Consider the following 20,053-nt stretch of genomic DNA (forward strand, 5'->3'; position numbering starts at 1 on the left):
GAACAGAGGGTAGGACTGCACAAGTCCACAAGAAGCAGAACACTGGTGGATTAGGAAGGAATCTCGACGTGCTTCAACCTCTGTGATACATATTGAATTTTACTCTGAACCAACAACAGTGACTTCCAATGAGTGTAATCCGTTTGCCTGCGGCTCTGATTGGGAACATTCGTTCTGAGAGTCCCAGAGATTAACAACAAAGCTTGGGGAAATTCAATTACATTTTATCCAAACACCAGAAAAACGAACATTGCATGGAAAAAGAATAAATGTTGAAACAGGTGTCTTCATTTTAACAAATAATAATAAACTGTACAATGGATTTAGATTCTCTTCCTTTAAATTCTGATTTGGGGCCTACAATGCAGATTTAAAGGGAAACTCAAGGCTTGAAATGACCTCAGTTTAGATTATAAAAATGCAAAAATATTAGGTCAACTTAAAAATAAACAACAAAAACAAACTTGAGGTGGTGCATTTTCTATAAAAATCCCCAGGAAATGCAGCTTTTCACAGTGAGCTCTGTCGCATCTATGAAGTAGCTAATGAAAGAATGTGCCAATCCTAGTCATATCACGGTTTACAGTGTTCCAATTTAGACAGGCTAACTTCTATCTTTAATAATACTAAGGAAACACAGCAACTAACCCCCCCCCCCCCCCCCCCCCCAAATTTTTATTTTTTTCAGATGATGATTTTGAGTCTCTTTTCTCAGAGTTTGTCAGTAAGCAAACACACTGTTGGAATCCACTAATACTACATTAAAAGGGAGGACACTTATGGTCTTCCATTACTTGGTATTTTTGCCTAATCTGGCATGGGAATCAATCTAACTGTTTTTTTTTAATTAATGGCAGAAGTAAAAAAAAAAATGGTATTTTCACAGACTGTAACATTACAAAGAACTTAGCATTACTTTGTGTTCTCCAGAGTCTTCTGCATCTTTTTGGTCATCCTCTCGATAGCCACCTGCTTCTTGTTTTCTGGCAGTAAGTCAATTTTATTCAGGACTACGATCATTTTGTTGCAGGCTATCTGTCCAATAACAAGGCACTCAGCGGACTGTGTCTGCATGCCCTTCGTCACATCTATTACCAGCATCATCAGGTCAATGATTTGCGCACCTGTAAAAGAAGACCATATAGATCACACAACCAGACAAAAATGTAATAGCAAAAAATAAAACAAAAAAACACAACTAAAACATATTTATACAAACTGTTTTCTACCCTGGTGTCCTGCTCTAAGAACGAAGAAAGAACTGTGAATGAGAGATCCGTTTGAGTGTACCACAGAACTCCAGAACCCTAGCATTCACATTAATGTGTGGAGTGTTTTGCAGTGTTCTACAGCAATAAACACAGTAATGTGCACAATGTATTGGCCCAATAATATATGAAGTGGGCCAGCAAGACATTAGGTCACCAAAAATGTTACAGAAAAGTCCTGTTCTCAGGAGACACCCTCATCCCCAGAAGAAAATACCTGTCACAAAAACTACCAATTTGTGTTTTTTATATGTGTTTCTCGCCAAACATGCAGTCACTATTGAGTCATCTAAATATCTCCGGACTCCATAGAGCTTCCTTTACAAGATAAAGAAAATGCACTTTGCATATGTTGTGCACAGGTCAGATTGTGAGAAAGTCATATAATAAGACTGGTCTCTCTTTGCCCTGAGTTTAAGGTTACAGTCACTTCTCAGATTTTAATACCAAGTTTACCTACCCCCTTATTTAAAAAATATTGTGAGATGTGCAAATGTAGAAAACCACAACTCTATTCTCAAATCTTTGCCTTGACTTTGTCTTGTCTGAACTGATTTTGACGTGCTTTGCTAAAAATGTAATATAAATTTAAAAGAAAAGAGTGCATCTCATGCAAAAAAAAGTTAACATTAGTTGTAAATGATTTTCAGTGTTTAAATAAATGGTGTAAAGTCCAGGAGTGAGTGTTTCCCTTTAAAGATAACTTGGAAAAACAGCTTGCGAACGCCATGATATGAAACATATAGTCTTTACTGCAGTATAACTATGGGCTATAGAAACACCAAATAAAAGGATGTCTTATCACAACTCGACCCCCAATGCCATACATCTAAAAGCAAAAATATTCTTTATCAAAGGTTTACAAGACGTGATACCTCTCACAACATAATAATGCTTCTTCCACTGACTATACCTTCATCAATTCCTATTCTACAAATCAGGTCACGGCACAAAACTTCATCTAGCTGTTTTCTACAGGTTTAGTATTTCCCATTTTGGAATCTTTAAAGCTTCCCTACTCAAAGCCCCCTTTCTACCTTCTAAGTCATAAAATAATAATAATAATAATAATAAAAAGCATGACTCATCAGTAGATAAGGTTTGAGGAATTGGATAATGCCTTGGCTTAAGGTCAGCATTTTGCCGCTGACCAAACAGATAACCCTTAATTTAGATAGCGTACTCTGACCTGCTTAGAGCAATTCATACTGCTTTCTACAACAGCTGACAACAGCAGTTCAGGGATTAAAGAAATTAAACCGTTATATATATATATATATATATATAAATAGGTATATCTCAAGAAATAACTAGAATAATTAACCCCTGTGCACAAATTGCTCTGAATTAAAAATGCAATATTTAAATTAACCCTGCATGTTGGCATTTGGCGAACATATAAAACATACATTTTTAATCTGCCTATAGTTTATGCTATACTTTACGCTATCGATATAGCTGAAATATATGTATATACATATATACACACTTGTGATTTTATAGCTTTATGTAATCTTTTAATTCGCACTACGTTCGTCCACACTACATAATCACTATGGTTCACTACATCCGGCATATGATTCAGCACGTTCGGCCATGCTACATATTCACGTTTTTTTTTTATTCTTTATTTATGACAGTGAAAAAGAGTACAGACACACACACATACTCAGACACTCACACACATACACATACACATACACTCACAGACACAAATACTTAAAAACTCTAACACAGAGAGAGAGACACACACACACACACTCAAATTATTTATATTTGTAACATTTACAAATGTCCACCCAGCCTCCCTACCTGGAGAGCTGGCATGGACCTGTCCATGGGGTCCAGTGGGGGCTTCAGTGAGGCAGGCGGCTGTCTATATTGGGTATAGCTGGTATATTACATTTAGCCCAGAAATATTTTGTGTTGGATCAGTAATTTTGGCCTACGTGTGGCAAAACTGCACAGTCATTTTAAGGTTATTACTTTAGAGGCCTCCATTTGCCACGTTAATTTTGCCATTCGGCTCAGTACATTTAACCTACATTCAACAGCACAACAATTTTTCAATTTGGTTCAGTACATTTGGTCTAAATTCAGCCACACTACATTTTCAATATGTTTCAAGTACAGTCGTCGATATTCAGCCATGCTACAGTCATCTTGTTTTAGTACATCCGGCCATGCTACGCATTCACTTTAACCTTTAACTTTTCACCGTGCATTATAGTCACTTTCAGTTTACTACATCAGGCCACATTCAGCTATGCCATGTAGTCATTTTTCGTTTAGTATTTTTGGCCTACTTTCGGGGGGGGGAGTTACATTCGGTAGCGCAATATTTTTCAATTTGGTTTAGTACACGCTGCTAACATTCAGTCACACTACACTTTCACCTTGATTTAAGTACATTCAGCCGGCATTTGGCACACTACATAGTCAACAAGGTTTAGTACATTCGGCTTACATTTGCCCATGCTACATGATCACTTTAGTACATTCGGCCTATGTTCAACTGTGCTGCATTTTCACTTGATTCAGTACATTTGGCCTGCTTTCGGCTGAGCTTCGTATTCACTTTTTTTTGTAGATTCGTCAACGTTTGGCTGCGCTACATATTCACTTGTTATTAGGGCAGTCGGCGTTACATTTTCACTTTGGCTCACTATATTTGGCTTATGTTCGACTACACTGCATAGTCACTGTGGTTCACTACATTCGACCTACGTTCGGCAAAGCGAAGCAACATTTTCGATGTGTAGAGTACCCTAGGTGGCCATAGGTAGTATTTTGTCGCCTTCTTATTCTGCCTACTTTCATCCAGTTCCGCATCACCACACACAGGATGACACTAAACACAGCCAATTCTTCTCTTACAGAAGCACTAGATGTGGTGCTTCTACATGAAAAACACTGTATTGACAGAGTGGGAAACTGTCGTCCATGCACCTTGTATACTTAATGTTTTTTCTATGAGAAGCATTTTATAGGACAAAGGTTGTCAGAATTGATTAATTAGAGGAACACTCTAAGCAATATAATCCCTACAGCGTGCTTTAGTGGTCTTCCATGTGCCACTCCATGCTTTTTCTCCGCTGAAAGCTCCGTTCATTCAGCTAGACCCCGCAGTTCAGTATCATTGGCTGAATGCAGGGTTTAGCACAAGAGAGGTAACAGAAGCTCCTGAGCAGTTTAGGCTTGCTTTCTGACAGAGAGTAGGATTAGAGCAGCAACTAGTGGATCTTAGGCAAGACATCAAACCACAAAACTGTTTAGCTCCTTACATTGGTGGGAGAGAGGGTCAGGCACTCAAGGGCACTCCTGCAACCACAATAACTACAGCATAATGTAGTGGTTGTGGTGCTTAAAGTGTTCCTTAACAGCTGGAAGAGCAGCTGCAGCAAGGAGACTGTCCAGTCAATACAAAAATGTTTGATATTCTTTTTTTATACCTTTTTCATTTTATCAAGGGGTTGCCTAGTAATCCTTTAAGCATCTTCACAGAAAGCACCAGGACTAGCGTAAGGTTTCAGCTGTGGGGAGAAATTTCCGAATAGAATCTGCAAATTCTAGTGATTTGCAGCAAGTAGCTAAATTTTAAAGGTGGATATTTTAAAAAATTTTATTTTTATTTTATTTTTTGGTTTCACGATGTGTCTATATAATGTATTGAAGAAATACAAGGGTTATCTGCAGCATGAATTGGCTCTATATGTTCTCAAAAACTTCTACTTTCCTACATCTGTGAGACCTGTGTCTGAGAACAGCACAGTTTGCTGCTTGAGTATGTAGATCCTAGGATGGGCTGGTACAAATCTATTAGCGGAACGCCGCTGTTAATATGAAGAGCAAAACAGAAACCCCAAGCTGAAAAAGCTGCGATGATTGAAAGCAGAGGTCTCATCAAACACAGCCGCTGCGCTTATTCCTCCCCATCCATCCATGACAACCAGCCTTGAAATAAGATAATCCTCGTGATCGAAGGGGAATTGAGAACAGACCATGCTTGCAAAACGATGCTCTAACAGGAACACAGGATGTAATACAACAGAAAACTAGGGAGAAAAAAAAACAATACTAATAATAAAAAAAGAGAACACTAATGTCATTTTCTAATTTTCTAAGCCACTGTGGCACTTTCTTACAAATGAGGGTTTAGGAGGTTTAGCCATGGTTCATTAGAACACAAGTATCAGTATTGAAGATCATCTGCTATGCATCGACTACCTTGCCATGCAACATACCAGAGAAAATCTATTTGCTAAATAGTGAACAGTTGTGAGTTGGTAGGCAACTTCTACAATTGGGCTAAAATAATTAAACAGGGGGGAAAAAATCTATTTAAGATTATTGTATATTTCTACATCAGATGTCAAGACTGTTGCCGAATGGAAGTCAGAAGTTACTTGACTTTCTGAACTTTGTCACTGAATGGCTAGTTTGAAGACAACATAGGCCTGATTAGTCTTAGGGTATCCAATGCTATCACATGAATTTTAATGAAATTCTAGCGCAGTCTTAATTTGTTTTTCATAAAAAAAAAAGCCTACATTTTTGTCAAAATTAAAAGTGAGAGAACAATTTTTTTTACAATACATCAAGAAGGAAAAGTGTTTGTGTCAATTACAGAATAAATACAGAATAAATTGCAACACTTGCATTTGATCCAAAACTTTCGAGTGAATAAGCATTTGTAGCAGGGGGAAATGTGTACATATTTTTTTAAATTAACTACCGTAGTTCAATGAAAGAGTCAACAACAATTTAATTTTAATGGACAACATAGATATGTTCTATAAGAAATTCAATATTTAGTTTAACTAAAATATAGAAGAAACTTTTGGAAGTACACATGTAAAACAAGCCTAAAACTAAAGGGGATAGAAGGGAATGTGATATACAAAACAGAATATTAGGTTTGTTCATTCAGTACAACACAGGCAGACATTCTGAAATTCTACTTTTTTCCCCACTTAGAAAGGGCAATCTGAAAACAAATATAGTTTTCAAATCTCCTTTTCTACTGGGTGCAAAATAAACAGAGCAGGCTTTCTCCAATACTAGGTTATCACAAAGAAAACTAAACGAAAACTGGTCTGTATATCGGCGCAGGTCTATATCCTGTGGTCGACCAGTGAAGATTCTGAGCAGTGTGTTTCGAATATACCTCAAAATCCCATTAAGGCATAGTAGGCAGTCAGCCAAACCAAAAACCTAACTTCATATGGAGAAATAAACAAGAGAATTAAATGATAACCTTGTTAGACTCTCAATGTAATTTGATTTTATGCTTTCGGAAGAAATGAAAAACATCCTGCTATTTATTCTGTGTGTGATTGTACGTAAGAGAGTGTTTATGTTAATGTCACAGTGGGAAAGGTCCCATCATTGTGCTTAAAGGATAAATTGGCAACAGGACACCCCAACAATGGATAACATTGTTTATGCAGTATTTTCTCTTGAGGGCTGGCTAAGCATAATGGGAAATGTAGTTGACAATCTGTGCCAATGGTAGGCAGGACCAGCACTTACGAACAGACTATAAGTTCTTTAGCGATGGAATGAATTATGATCCTTAATAATATGAATAGCATGCGTACTGGAACACGTAAAAGGGAGGCTGTCACACGTCCCATGATTTAAAAATAAATAAATCTTTTTGTATTTGTCAAAATTAAATTATAGAAACACAATAAGAACAAAATAAATATGATAGAAACAAGAACAACAAAGTGATGATACCTAAAACATGCTCTTAGATAAATGTAAGCACAGCTCAATGATAGAGATCCAACGTAAGCCAACCCTTACGTACATTCTACAAACAAAATCCTAAAGCTTAAATTCCTATTGAAATTGTCAGGATTAAAAGTAGGACAATTAACACTTACCTTTCTCCTATTGTTTCCTCTTCTCTACCTCTCTCATAATCTGTTCTTCTTTTCTTGATTTCTGATCTTGTTCTCTTTAAAACATAAGACAAAGTAGGCACTACTTTATCTTATGTATTGTTCCTACTCCTGGTTTTCTCTGACACAAGGTGGAGTTTAAGTCAGCTCTATTTCCTGTATCAATGAGGAGGGTGAGTACTTTCTTTGACACGGGAAATGGAGCGGACTTAAACTCCTTCTTTACTCAAAGAAAGTCAAGCGTAGGAAAAATACATAATGTTTGATGTTTATTCTAATAACTATAATAAAAACTAGTATTTAGATAGCACCTTTCTCCCAGTGGGACTCAAAGCGCTTTTCAGCGCACACTCTTGGAATTAACCAAATCGGCGGCTGAATAGTAATAGATGTTATTACCCAATTGATGGTACTCGTTTTATCGACCTCAGAAGGATGAACCTGTGACCTTGCATTTTTGAACAGGCTTTGTAGTCAGGGAATTTAGCAACTGAGCTACCTCACGTCATTCTGCATGGCTCCATGTACTCAGAGGTAGAATTAAATCTGTTCTCTCATAATTCTCCATAGGGTTACAATTGAAGGTACTTGCCAGGCCATTTGATGACCCTTTCATTAGGTGGCTGACAAATGGTCTCTCATTGATCTTTGCACAGACCAGGGTTGTTCCCATACTGATACACCCGGAAATGCTGGTCAATGCATGGTGAGAGTGGATAACACTTCTTCAGGAGAGCATTTCATTTAAACTGTTAGCGGGTTTTCATTCCCACTTCCCCCCCATGACTCCTCTCCTGCAACTGTCAAAAATAATAAGTTCTCAGTAAATACTTTTCTAGCAACCTATTTCATTACCCCTACTTATACCTTTTGTGTCATAATACCTCATTCACTCTAGCATGTAAGCTCATTGAGCAGGGACCTCAACCCCTCTGTTCCTGTGCATCCATTTGACTGGTTACAATTACGTGTCTGTTAGTCCACCCATTGTACAGCGCTACGGAATTTGCGGGCGCTATATAAATAATAAAATAATAATAATAATAGTACATACTAAATTGTTGGCCAGTGCAGGGTCCTTTCTGTTCCTACACTACCGGATCCTAAAATGTTCATATTACACCATGGTGACCTATCAGAAACAAGCCATGGAACAGAGTCGCATGGTTACTGCATACATGTCCAGTTACCTGTGCATCATTTTGTGGAGGTATGACAATGCAATGCTGTGAACACTGCATGTACAACACGCTCCACCATGTAACATAGAAACAATATAAACCAACTACGTGCGAGCTCAGTTTTTCTTGGGCATCAGTTCCAAAGTGGTCATTGTTCCTGCTTTCCAGCACCTTAGCTCTCCATGTTATATTATCATAGGACTGTGACCTTTTCAAACCTTACACTTGCTTGGACCAGCACATAATACTTGCTACTTTGGTTCTACAGTATGTTACAGTGGTTATGGTGCCAGTAGTGCACTGGCATCACCAGCAGTCAAATTGTTTGATAATGGTCTGACTTCTTACCTGGGGTCTGCCAGGCACCACTCCTTGCCTCCACTACTTCAAACAGGGAGCCAGAGGCGCTTTCTGTAACCTATGACCACAGTAGTGCACAGCTTAGATCATTGGCTGAGACAGTTAAGCCAATGCTCTCAACTAATGAGCTAGCCCTGCACAAGATCAGCAGGCAATTATTATAATAATACTAAAAACAAAATGTTGGGTGTATTGTCAAGCTAACAAGTGAATTACATACATATAAAGGCAAAACAGACATGCTGGAAAAAGGAAGAATTTTCAATTTTAGTTATTTTACCCTGAAATCTCTGTACTCTGTAATTCCCACATGAATAAACTCCAGGGTTTTGTAGTCCTATTTTGTTGCAAAATAATACAACACATCAGAAGGACAGTGTCCATACAGAGAGTTACCTCTGGATTATGATCAAGATGCAAGGGATCTATGTATATTAATGAAATATTTCTTAAAATATTAAGAAAGTACTAGGTCACATAATGACCTTTCTTGAGAATTTTATCAGGTTTCTAATATCTCTATAATATGTTGTGTATGTGATCTCTGGATCCAGATTATACAGACCCGAGGAGTAAACCATACAATCTAAACACTTCATTGGATCTCATGAGTTGAAAATTAAAACATGTCCAAAATCCACCAAGCTAGTGACTCTTATTGACTCCACTGTTGGTCCTGTATCCCTTTCAGTCTTTCTAAACAATATATTTAAAAGGGGGCTAGAGCAGTGGAGATGAATAGAGAAGCCCATCTGAACATCACAAATAAAAGTCTTCTAAGGACTAAAGCCACGAGCAAAGACAGGCGTCTGTTTTCTTAATAACTGAAAACACGAGTTAGGGCTGAATGCCTCCATTGTTTTAGAGGTAGGGGTTCAGCACAGATACAGGATAGGCTGGCGACAGAGCAGGCTTCCCTTCAAACACAGTGATCTGTACCAAACTGGGGGGGGGCGGGGGGAGAATTACTAGGAACAGCACAGCAATAGCATCTTGCGCCCATTTGTGTTCCTGAACACGTCTGAATGTGCCATGGGGTAAATTGCAGCCAATAAAGTAATTTTTTTTTTTTTTTTTTCGAGCCATGAAAGATTTCACTGACTGTAACATTTCCCTACGTGGTGAATAAACCACATCACAGATTGCTAGTTTTTCAAATGTATTTTTATGGATTTTGGGGATTACAGTGCCTATTCTAGCTCCTACGTTCGTGCCTGGGGGCTTCTAAAAGGAGTGGACTCCTGGTCAGGAGGCCACGTCTCAAACATTAGAAGTAGTGACTCTCCAAATTAGGAAAACAAATTATAGCTATAGTGCTCCAAAACAAAGTGGTGTCACTACTCAGCCAGCATGGTGCGCCCCCCCTAACCCCCCCCCCCCCCCCCCCCCTCAACAGCTTTGGGGTCATAACAGTAAAGTTCTAGCAAAGGGGCTCCTAAAATTATACTACACTTTGCAAACAAATATTGATAATCAAATGATAATAATAAAAAAAACACCAAAACATAGAATTTAAATAAATGGGGGCTATGTAATTAATAAAACATCCGTTATTAGGTTGCTGTGTGCTTAATAGGTCAACCAGGATCACATTTTACCCTTTTAAAACAGGCTCTTGGTAAATGACTACACTGCATATTGGAAAAAGGGACCCTGATCTAAATAATGTAAGCAAGATATAATGGAGAGATTGCCAAAGCAGGAAATTTGTTTTAAATTAATGCTATTGAGGTTGTAAAACTACTATTGAAATGGATATTTGAGATGCATTTAAATTATTTTTATTTTAGGGGGGAGAGCCCCATTTTTGTCCAACAAAAAAATAGACTGACTATAACCAGGATGGCGTCACTCAAAAATGTAATCTGCAATTATGCAATATGTATACATGGCATTCGAGCGTGAAGGGGTTAAAGTAACTTTGAAAAAAAATAATATGAATGTGGGTCATTGCTGCTCTTAGGAGGTGTAACCAACAAACATGGGTATTTTCCTATATACACCCTGTGAATAATATTCAACTTTATTATGCAGGAAAATGATTTCTATAAACCATGTCCAATAAAGGAAGTAACGTAAGGGCATTGAAAGTGTCAGAATGCATCACGTGTTAAACTAGTGAAAAGCAGCAAGTTGCTCAGGAAGGTCAAGTGGAAAGCACAGAGTTATGTTGGGTTGAATCTGCTACAATTCTCAGTCAGTTATGTTGGCTCCAGATCTGGTGGACTTCAAGAAACACAGCAAAATCGGTTATAATTCCATCAAGACAAGAAAAATAAATACATCTGATTAGACATATGGTAATGATGGATCACTTGTTCTGGAGGAGACCCCACCGGGAAGGAAAAAAAATAAAAAATAAAAACCCTTTAACCAAAAAGATGCAGTACTATGTCCTGAAAACGCTTATACAAAAGTATTTAATCCATATTAACCTTTTCATTATTGCAGTGTGCGCTGTATGAATAAAATTGGTGCGTAAGCTCTAGAACATTTGGTAGCCTATAAACTGTATAAATTTGGTAGCCTATAAACATTTGTAGCCTATAAACTGTATTGTTCAATATATGCTAAATATTAGTCACAAACTAGGTCTCTCCCTGGGTTAACAGCTTGTCATAGACTAACCTCTGCTTTTAAACTCCTTAAAGCGGCTGGGTCTTTTTTTTTATTTTTATGTATAGTGCTGCATTGTGCCCCATTCGGCAGCCTAGATTCCCCCCACCCACTACCGGTACATTAAGGTTTCTTTTCAAAGTTATACATAAGGAAAAAGTGGGGGCTACTTTTCTTAAAATAGAAACCACAGGCTGACAAAGTTGACAAAATGTTGAGCTGTTGTCAAGCTCCATGTCATTTGTTGGCTTTTGTCAACTGAATACTCACCTCCTTCAGCGCTGACTCTCAAGGGATCCAGCAGACAAAGGCTATACACCCCACATGACCAGTGCACCGGGCACACCCTACTGGGGGTAAAGGAGGAGACTTCGAGTGAGCGCCATGCGTAATTTGCAAGATGGAGATGCTGTGTATGAAGACCCAATGGAGCCGATTTGTTAAAGGAACACTAAGGTCACCTAAACAACTTTAGCTTAATGAAGCCGTTTTAGTGTGTAGATCATGCCTCTCGGGTTTCACTTCTCAATTCACTGGGAGTTAATTCAATTCAATTAGGAGTTACCGTATATACTCGAGTATAAGCCGAGTTTTTCAGCCCATTTTTTGGGCTGAAAAACCCCAACTCGGCTTATACTCGAGTCAGAGTCTGTATTATGGCAATTTGCATTGCCATAATACAGACTGGGGGAGAGGGGGGCTGGCAGAGCTGTACTTACCTGTTCTGCAGCTCCTGTCAGCTCTCTCCTCCTCTGTGTCGTCCGGTCAGCACCTCGGTTAGCTCCCAGTGTAAATCTCGCGAGAGCCGCGGCTCTCGCGAGATTTACACTGGGAGCTGACAGAAGAGCAGAACGGACGGCGCAGAGGAGGAGAGAGCTGACAGGAGCTGCAGAACAGGTAAGTTACAGCTCTGCCAGCCCCCCTCTCCCCCCCACTGAACTGCCACTGGACCACCAGGGAAGGAGAGCCCCCCTCCCTGCCATATATCAAGCAGGGAGGGGGGACGAAAAAAAAAAATATATAAATATAATAAGAAATAAAATAATAAAAAAAAATAATAATAATAATAAAAAAAAGGGGTATAAGGACCACTATGGGAGGGGTATAAGGACCACTATGGGAGGGGTATAAGGACCACTATGGGAGGGGTATAAGGACCACTATGGGAGGGAGGGGGGTATAAGGACCGCTATGGGAGGGAGGGGGGGTATAAGGACCACTATGGGAGGGAGGGGGGGGGGTAAGGACCACTATGGGAGGGAGGGGGGGGGATAAGGACCACTATGGGAGGGAGGGGGGGTATAAGGACCACTATGGGAGGGAGGGGGGTATAAGGACCACTATGGGAGGGAGGGGGGGATAAGGACCACTATGGGAGGGAGGGGGGGGGATAAGGACCACTATTGGAGGGAGGGGGGTATAAGGACCACTATGGGAGGGAGGGGGGGGGTATAAGGACCACTATGGGAGGGGGTGGGATAAGGACCACTATGGGAGGGAGGGGGGGGTATAAGGACCATTATGGGAGGGAGGGGGGGTATATGGACCACTATGGGAGGGATGGGGGGGATAAGGAACACTATGGGAGGGAGAAGGGGGATAAGGACCACTATGAGAGGGAGGGGGTGGGATAAGGACCACTATGGGAGGGGAGGGGGAAGTAAGGACCACTAGGGGAGGGGAGGGTAAGGACCACTAGGGGAGGGGTGAGTCAGGACCACTGGGGGGGGAAGTGAAGGAACACGGGGGTGGGGAGGTAAGGACCACTGAGGGAGGAGGAGGGGAAGTCAGGACATATGGGGGGGGAGGGGGCGGCAAAATTTTTTTTGCCTACGGCGGCAAATATCCTTGCACCGGCCCTGCACACACTGCATTCACACACTGCATTCATGCACACACACACTGCATTCATGCACACACACACTGCATTCATGCACACACACACTGCATTCATGCACACACACGCTGCACTCATACACACGCTGCACTCATACACACACGCTGCACTCACACACACACATACGCACACACTGCATTCATTATACACACACTGTAAATAAATATTCAATTAATATATTTTTTTTAGGATCTAATTTTATTTAGAAATTTACCAGTAGCTGCTGCATTTCCCACCCTAGTCTTATACTCGAGTCAATAAGTTTTCCCAGTTTTTTGGGATAAAATTAGGGGCCTCGGCTTATATTCGGGTCGGCTTATACTCGAGTATATACGGTAAATCACTTTGTTTCTGTTTATGCAGCCCTTGTCACACCTCCCCTGGCTCTGATTGACACAGACTGCATGAAAATAAAACTGGTTTCACTTTCAATCAGATGTAATTTACCATAACCCCTTAAGGACCAAACTTCTGGAATAAAAGGGAATCATGACATGTGTCCTTAAGGGGTTAAACAATTGTATCTCATTCTCTGTAAATTAAACTTTAATCACATACAGGAGGCTCTTGCAGGGTCTAGCAAGCTATTAACATAGCAGGGGGTAAGAAAATCTAAATTAAACAAAACTTGCAATAAAGGAAGGATAAATTGTAAATAACTCTTTACAGGAAGTGTTTAGGGAGGCTGTGCAAGTCACATGCAGGGAGGTGTGACTAGGGTTCATAAACAAAGTGATTTAACTCCTAAATGGCAGAGAATTAAGCAGTGAGACTGCAGGGGTATTATCTATACACCAAAAGTGCTTCATTAAGCAAAAGGTGTTTGGGTGACTATAGTGCCTCTTTAAATATATGGGATAAATAAGTATATTATAAAAATACAAATCTGGTACGTGAAAGTGTGAAAGTTTCGTTTTAAGAACTGGAAAATTATGACAACAGAAAAATTAAACAATAGTCATATTTGGATTAAAATAAATAAAACAAATATTTCTCATCACTAAGATAAGTCTATAATAATAGATAAAATGCAAATGATGAAATTTATATGATACTGAAAATTCCTTATTTGTAATCAGTTTGATAAATCTGGTTGCAAAATGTATCTGAATAAAAAGAGAGTTTTAACAGTATAGTAACTTGCAATAAATCTATTATGAAGTTGTAAAATTTAGGGTAAAATAGCCAAATTAGAGATTTGTTTTCAACATGAGGATTTGGTGGCAAAATGCTTTCTGACTCCTGTTTGCAGAGTGACAGGAACAGTCCTGACAGAATACAGAGATCAGAATGTAATCTACAAAGCTAAAAAGCTAAATAGGTAACGCCACAGAGTGTTACAGTTCAGCATTTGCCAGTGGCCCATAACAGGATCTGTGCAGTCAGTCACACGCTGGGCTTATGGCTGACCTGCAATTTACAGAATGGGAATTCCTCACTTCTACAGAAACCTTTGATTATCACCACCCAGCATAAGGGTAGAGGAAACAATTACTGTCAATGAAATTTCATCAGCTCTCAAAATATAATTACTGGGAGAGTCAGATTGAAGGTAGAATTTCTCAAATTATGACATTGTTTTGGCTGTGGAAAACCAAGCAACCATTGTGTTTCACCTTAATGTTAGAGAGACCAGGCAGACTTGAGGGCTGAATAAATAGGATATCCCATAATAAATGTGCACCCAACTTAGTTTCAATGATAGTGTATTAAAATCTAAAATCTTAAAGGGACTCTCCAGTGCCAGGAAAACATGTCCGTTTTCCTGGCACTAGAGAATCCTGGAGTGCCCCTCTCCCTCCCACCCCCATCCCATGTTGCTGAAGGGATTAAAACCCCTTCAGTGACTTACATGAATCCAGCGCCGATGTCCCTCGGTGCTGGGTCAGGCTCCGCCCACGCTCCTCCCCCGCCAAAGTCAGCCGGTGGGGGAGACCTTAATGCGCATGCGCGGCAATGGCCACACGCGCGCATTAGACCGCTCCATAGGAAAGCATTATTCAATGCTTTACTATGGGGATTCCGGCGACGCTGGAGGTCCTCATGCATAGCGTGAGGACGTCCAGCGTCGTTTAATACACTTTTCGTGTTCTAAGAACACGGAAGTCCCTCTAGTGGCTGTCTGATAGCGTCATTTAAAACACTTTTCGTGTTCTCAGAACACGGAACTCCCTCTAGTGGCTGTCTAGAGGAGGACTTAACCCTGTGGGGTAATTATTGCAGTTTATAAAAACTGCAATAATTACACTTCCATTTTTAAGGGTGATGGGAGTTGGCACCGAGACCACTCCAATGGACAGAAGTGGTCTGGGTGCCTGGACTGCCCCTTTAAAAATGTAAAGAATAAATAGGTTTAACTTCTTATTTAGAGGATCACACCAATTACAAAAACAGAAGCTCAGAGAATGAGGTCATTCTGGCATCATAAGCATTAAAGTGTGCTATAGAGGGTATGGTGTTTGGAGTGTTGCTATAATTATTATTTTTTGTACTAAACGTTTGGCAATTACCAACAGACATGTTACATTGGTGCCATATTAGTCCAAGTGTCCCTTTAATTATATGAGCACAAGTGAGCCATGCAAAGTATTAAAGGAACACTCCAAGCCCCATAACCACTGCAGCTGATTTAGTGATTAGGATCCTCAAACGTTTTGACTTCTAACCAGGGATCCACCAGACGCCTATCTTGACCTCCAGTACCAATGATGGAGTGCCGGAACTTCCTAAGCAGAGACTTCTGCTAGCCCCAGGTGAGCCCCAGCTAAGAAATAAAACAGTTTTACTACTTACAGTAGGTAGAGCCAGGGCACTCTACCTACCATAACCAATAAAGCAAGCTGTAGTGGTTATAGTGCCTCGAGTGCTCCTTTAAAAGAAGATGCGTGTAAAGAATATACATATTCACAAAATCAGAAATTGTGGAAAGGGAATTTTCACATTTTACACCAAAATAATTTAAAATAATTTAAATGTTCTCAACCCAAGCTAATTTTCCAGCTTCATTAGTTTGAAGTAAAATTTTGCAGTCCCTTTGTCAAATATATACAATTCATGTTTTTCAGTCCCATATCGCAAGGCAGCGGCCAAAGCACACTGCTTGCATGTTACTGGTTTTGGACCCATCAAAAGTAGAACACATTTATAATCTCAGCAATCAGTACTAGATAAGGTAATATTTTAGTACTTTTTATATGAGATGAGAAGAAAAAACAAAAAACATTTGCGTTTAATTCAGTCAGGAAGCAGCTTTACTTGTGTGCAATGCTATCGGAAAGCAGATGTCTGTTTTTTAATAGAAGAGATACACGTTCCACTTGCACATTTTCTGATTTAGTAGTTCACTAGTGACAGGGAGAAGTGAGACTTGTGTACACTGTATTGTGAATTTGGTATCAAAGGTCTTAGGGGTCATGCCATGAGTCAAAGGTCTTAAGGGTCATGCCTTGCCCTGTGAATTCCAGGTACGGGCTACACTGTCCCCTAGTGTCCTAATGTGAGAAATCCAAAGATAGATTTTTACCATATATATTTATATGTGTTTGGAACATAACTATATATAAAAATAACACACACTTTATATTTATACATACACTATTACATGTCTGTGCCTCCATGTGTTATTTGACAGGACAATTGTAAAAAAAATTGTAATATACATATATATATATATATATATATATATATATATATATATATACATCTCATTTACATAATCTAAATATTGTGCCAGAAAATAAAACTCTGAATAGAAGAAATAATCCAGGCACTCCAGCGAATTCCAAAATAGAGGCAATTTTTATTGGAACAAGGAACCAAAAAGCAACGTTTCAACCCCTTAGGGCCTAAGGCCCTAAGGGGTTGAAACGTTGCTTTTTGGTTCCTTGTTCCAATAAAAATTGCCTCTATTTTGGAATTCGCTGGAGTGCCTGGATTATTTCTTCTATTCAAATTTTATACTTGGTCCATTTGGTACTGGGACTTGTCCACTGGAACACCCTGAATTCCATGACAAAGGATTGAGTGCGCTTCCACCATCTACATATGTTATAGAAAATAAAACTCTGGCTAGTGTACAGAAAAAAGGAGATAAAGTAAAAGAAAAAATTGCTTCATCCACCAATGTAGTGGACAAAGCAGTTGCATGTGCAGCAGCACTGCCTCTAATTTCAATCATTATTCAACAACTCCTAGAGTTTGGGTACACACTTGGGAGATCAAGTTAATGCATGTGTAGCAGCCTAAAAGTTGTTGCCTTTAAAGACAAGAAAAAAAAAGTATAGTTGCTTAAATGCAAACATACAAACATATATTTTAAACAAAATAGTGGCTCAGGAATGTTTTGGTGTTAGCCTACCTATTTAGATTATTAACCACCCCAACATGTTTAAAAAAATAAAATAAAAGGTTTTATTCACCTTAATTTTGCCTCTGGTATACCCCAAATGGCGCCAGCCGCACTCTGTGCCAAATCTGATCCTCCTGCTACTTTTTGAAACCCTGTGAAGGTGGAGCACGTCGATGTCATGTCGAAATGTGACGTGGAGTTGCATGTCTCCATGCACCTCTAGGTACTCCACTGTCCAGTCGCAGCCAATGCAACACTGACCAACACAGACACCCACACACAATGACACACAAACACAATGACAGACACAGACACACACAGACACATACTCACATAATTTAGTTATTGCTCCTTGCCCGTGGGAGCTGGTGTGGGCACTCTTCTATCCGGAGTTCAGCCTTCCTGCTCGTCACTGCTCTCTCACGCGCACTATAGTGATGCCGGGTGCCAGAATATGACGTTGTCCGGCATCACTACAGACGGCGCGCACGAGGGAGCAGTGAGGAGCAGGAAGGCTGAGCTCCCTCGCTGCCGCCAGTAACCTCCCCGGCCGGGTAACTTTTAGCAGAGTAGGCACCTGCAATGTGTAGAAAGCAGGTGCCTACTCAGTGAGAGTGTATGTGTGCTTGTCATTGAGTGTGTGAGTGTGTATGTGTTTGTCAGTGAGCATGTATGTGTGCTTGTCCGTGAGAGTGTATATGTGTTTGTATGTGTGTCTGTCAAAGAGTATGTGTGTCAAGGTTTGTGTGTGTGTGTGTGTGTGTGTGTATATCTTTGTGTCTGTGTGTATATGAATGTGTGTGTATGTGACGTGTCAATGTTTTTATATGTGTGTCTTCACATAAGAATTTTTTTACAAAACATTGTTGGCGTTACGCTGGTATTGCCTCATAGGAAATAGAGTGTAAGCTGTAAGATGGAACCCTGTCACTGCAAAATTAGAGGTAAGTAACCTTGTTCTAGAAGAGACTTGAGTATTCTAAAGGTAAAACAAAAACAAAACAAAAAAACACTCTAGGACTATGAAATAAATGCATGAGTGTTCCTAGGAGTATAATAAAACACTTTTTAAACAGAGTAAAGTATATTCATTCAAACAAAGGACAAAATGTACCCTGGAGATGTGTACTTCAGTAAAAAGAACAAGCCCAATTTTTTTAAAACAAGCAGCAATTTTTATGTGGCTTTTTAGGACTTTGTTATTATATTTAATTTGTGCCATTCGTCTGTTCTCTTTTTTCTTGTTTAACTTTTATAAAGATCTCTATCGCGATTTGAATTCTGTTTTTGCAATTTTTTTTGTGCTTTTCCTTAATTGTTTTATTTTATGAATAAATATATTTTTCTTCACAACTAGTCCAATGTCTTTGCCTTTTGTTTTTCAGTACATTTATTAAATGATCCCACCCAATCTTGCATTAAATATCTACACAAGGTTACCTTTTGCTTGACCCCGACAAGATTACACAATTGAATATCTAACTTCACCAGAAAGCTCTGCCAGTAATCCCTCTTGCTAAATTGGCCCAGTCCTGAACTCTGTTAATGAGGCTACGCATCCCTTGATCTTAAGGCCCTGTCTGCTCCTCATTGCATCACCAGGCTACATACCTACAGTACTCACGGGGGTCTTGGCTGCTTTTGTTTCTCCTAATCTTGTCTCCCTCCAGCTCAAAATACTGTATCAGAGACAGAGTACAGCAAGCGGCCTTTGGAGATTTCATTTGCAAAGTGGAAACAGATCCAAACAGTGAACTCACTCCCGCAAAACAATTTTGAGACAGAAGTAACAATTATACCCTTGCAATTACATGTGGAATTTACGCTTCCAAATTTATTTGCCCCTTGCCCTGTCTAAAATGGCCCTCTTCAGCAAAGCCAGGAGTTACGTTTTTGACTGACAGCTATCCAACAGATAAGAATTCAGCACCCATTCATTAAAAAACAATATTTACACAGCAACAACATAGCCCCTTTTGTTTTGGCACCTGTCCTGTAGGATAAAGAAGGATAAGAAGGCAGACAATCAGCTCTGATAAGGGATCAGAGCCCACCACTGGTATGGCTAACAGCCTCTAGTATGGTGACTGTCTACTTCGCTGACTACCAGCATAATACACATTTTTGTTTAACCCCTTAAGGACACATGACGTGTGACATGTCAGGATTCCCTTTTATTACAGAAGTTTGGTCCTTAAGGGGTTAAAGGGACACTCCAAGCATTATAACCATTTAAGATTACAGGAAAAGGGTTGCGCCAGGTAGATAAACAGTAGAAATAACAATATTAATATAAACTAGAAAAGCTAAAATTTCTGGGGAAATTGTGTGAAGTGTTCTTGCCTCCACGAGTAGTCTAGAACTGGAGTGGGCAGAGTAACTTATTTATTTATATAGCACATTTAATTGCAATGTTGTTGCCCAAAGTGCTTCACAGTTACATTAAAACATACATTTAGAAAAACATTAGCAGG

The 20,053-nt window shown here is 39.6% G+C and overlaps 1 protein-coding gene across 1 annotated transcript in view; it reads right to left on the minus strand.

Annotated features, from left to right (window-relative positions):
* EEFSEC (eukaryotic elongation factor, selenocysteine-tRNA specific) overlaps nucleotides 1-20,053 on the minus strand; it is a 182,378-nt gene that overhangs the window by 131,028 nt on the left and 31,297 nt on the right. Inside the window, exon 2 of the mRNA XM_063427382.1 lies at nucleotides 917-1,124. Within this exon, the coding sequence (XP_063283452.1) occupies nucleotides 917-1,124 (208 nt within the window). The remainder of the gene's footprint in view (nucleotides 1-916; nucleotides 1,125-20,053) is intronic.

The sequence above is a fragment of the Pelobates fuscus genome, chromosome 7 (assembly GCF_036172605.1).
Source record: "Pelobates fuscus isolate aPelFus1 chromosome 7, aPelFus1.pri, whole genome shotgun sequence".
NCBI lineage: Eukaryota > Metazoa > Chordata > Amphibia > Anura > Pelobatidae > Pelobates > Pelobates fuscus.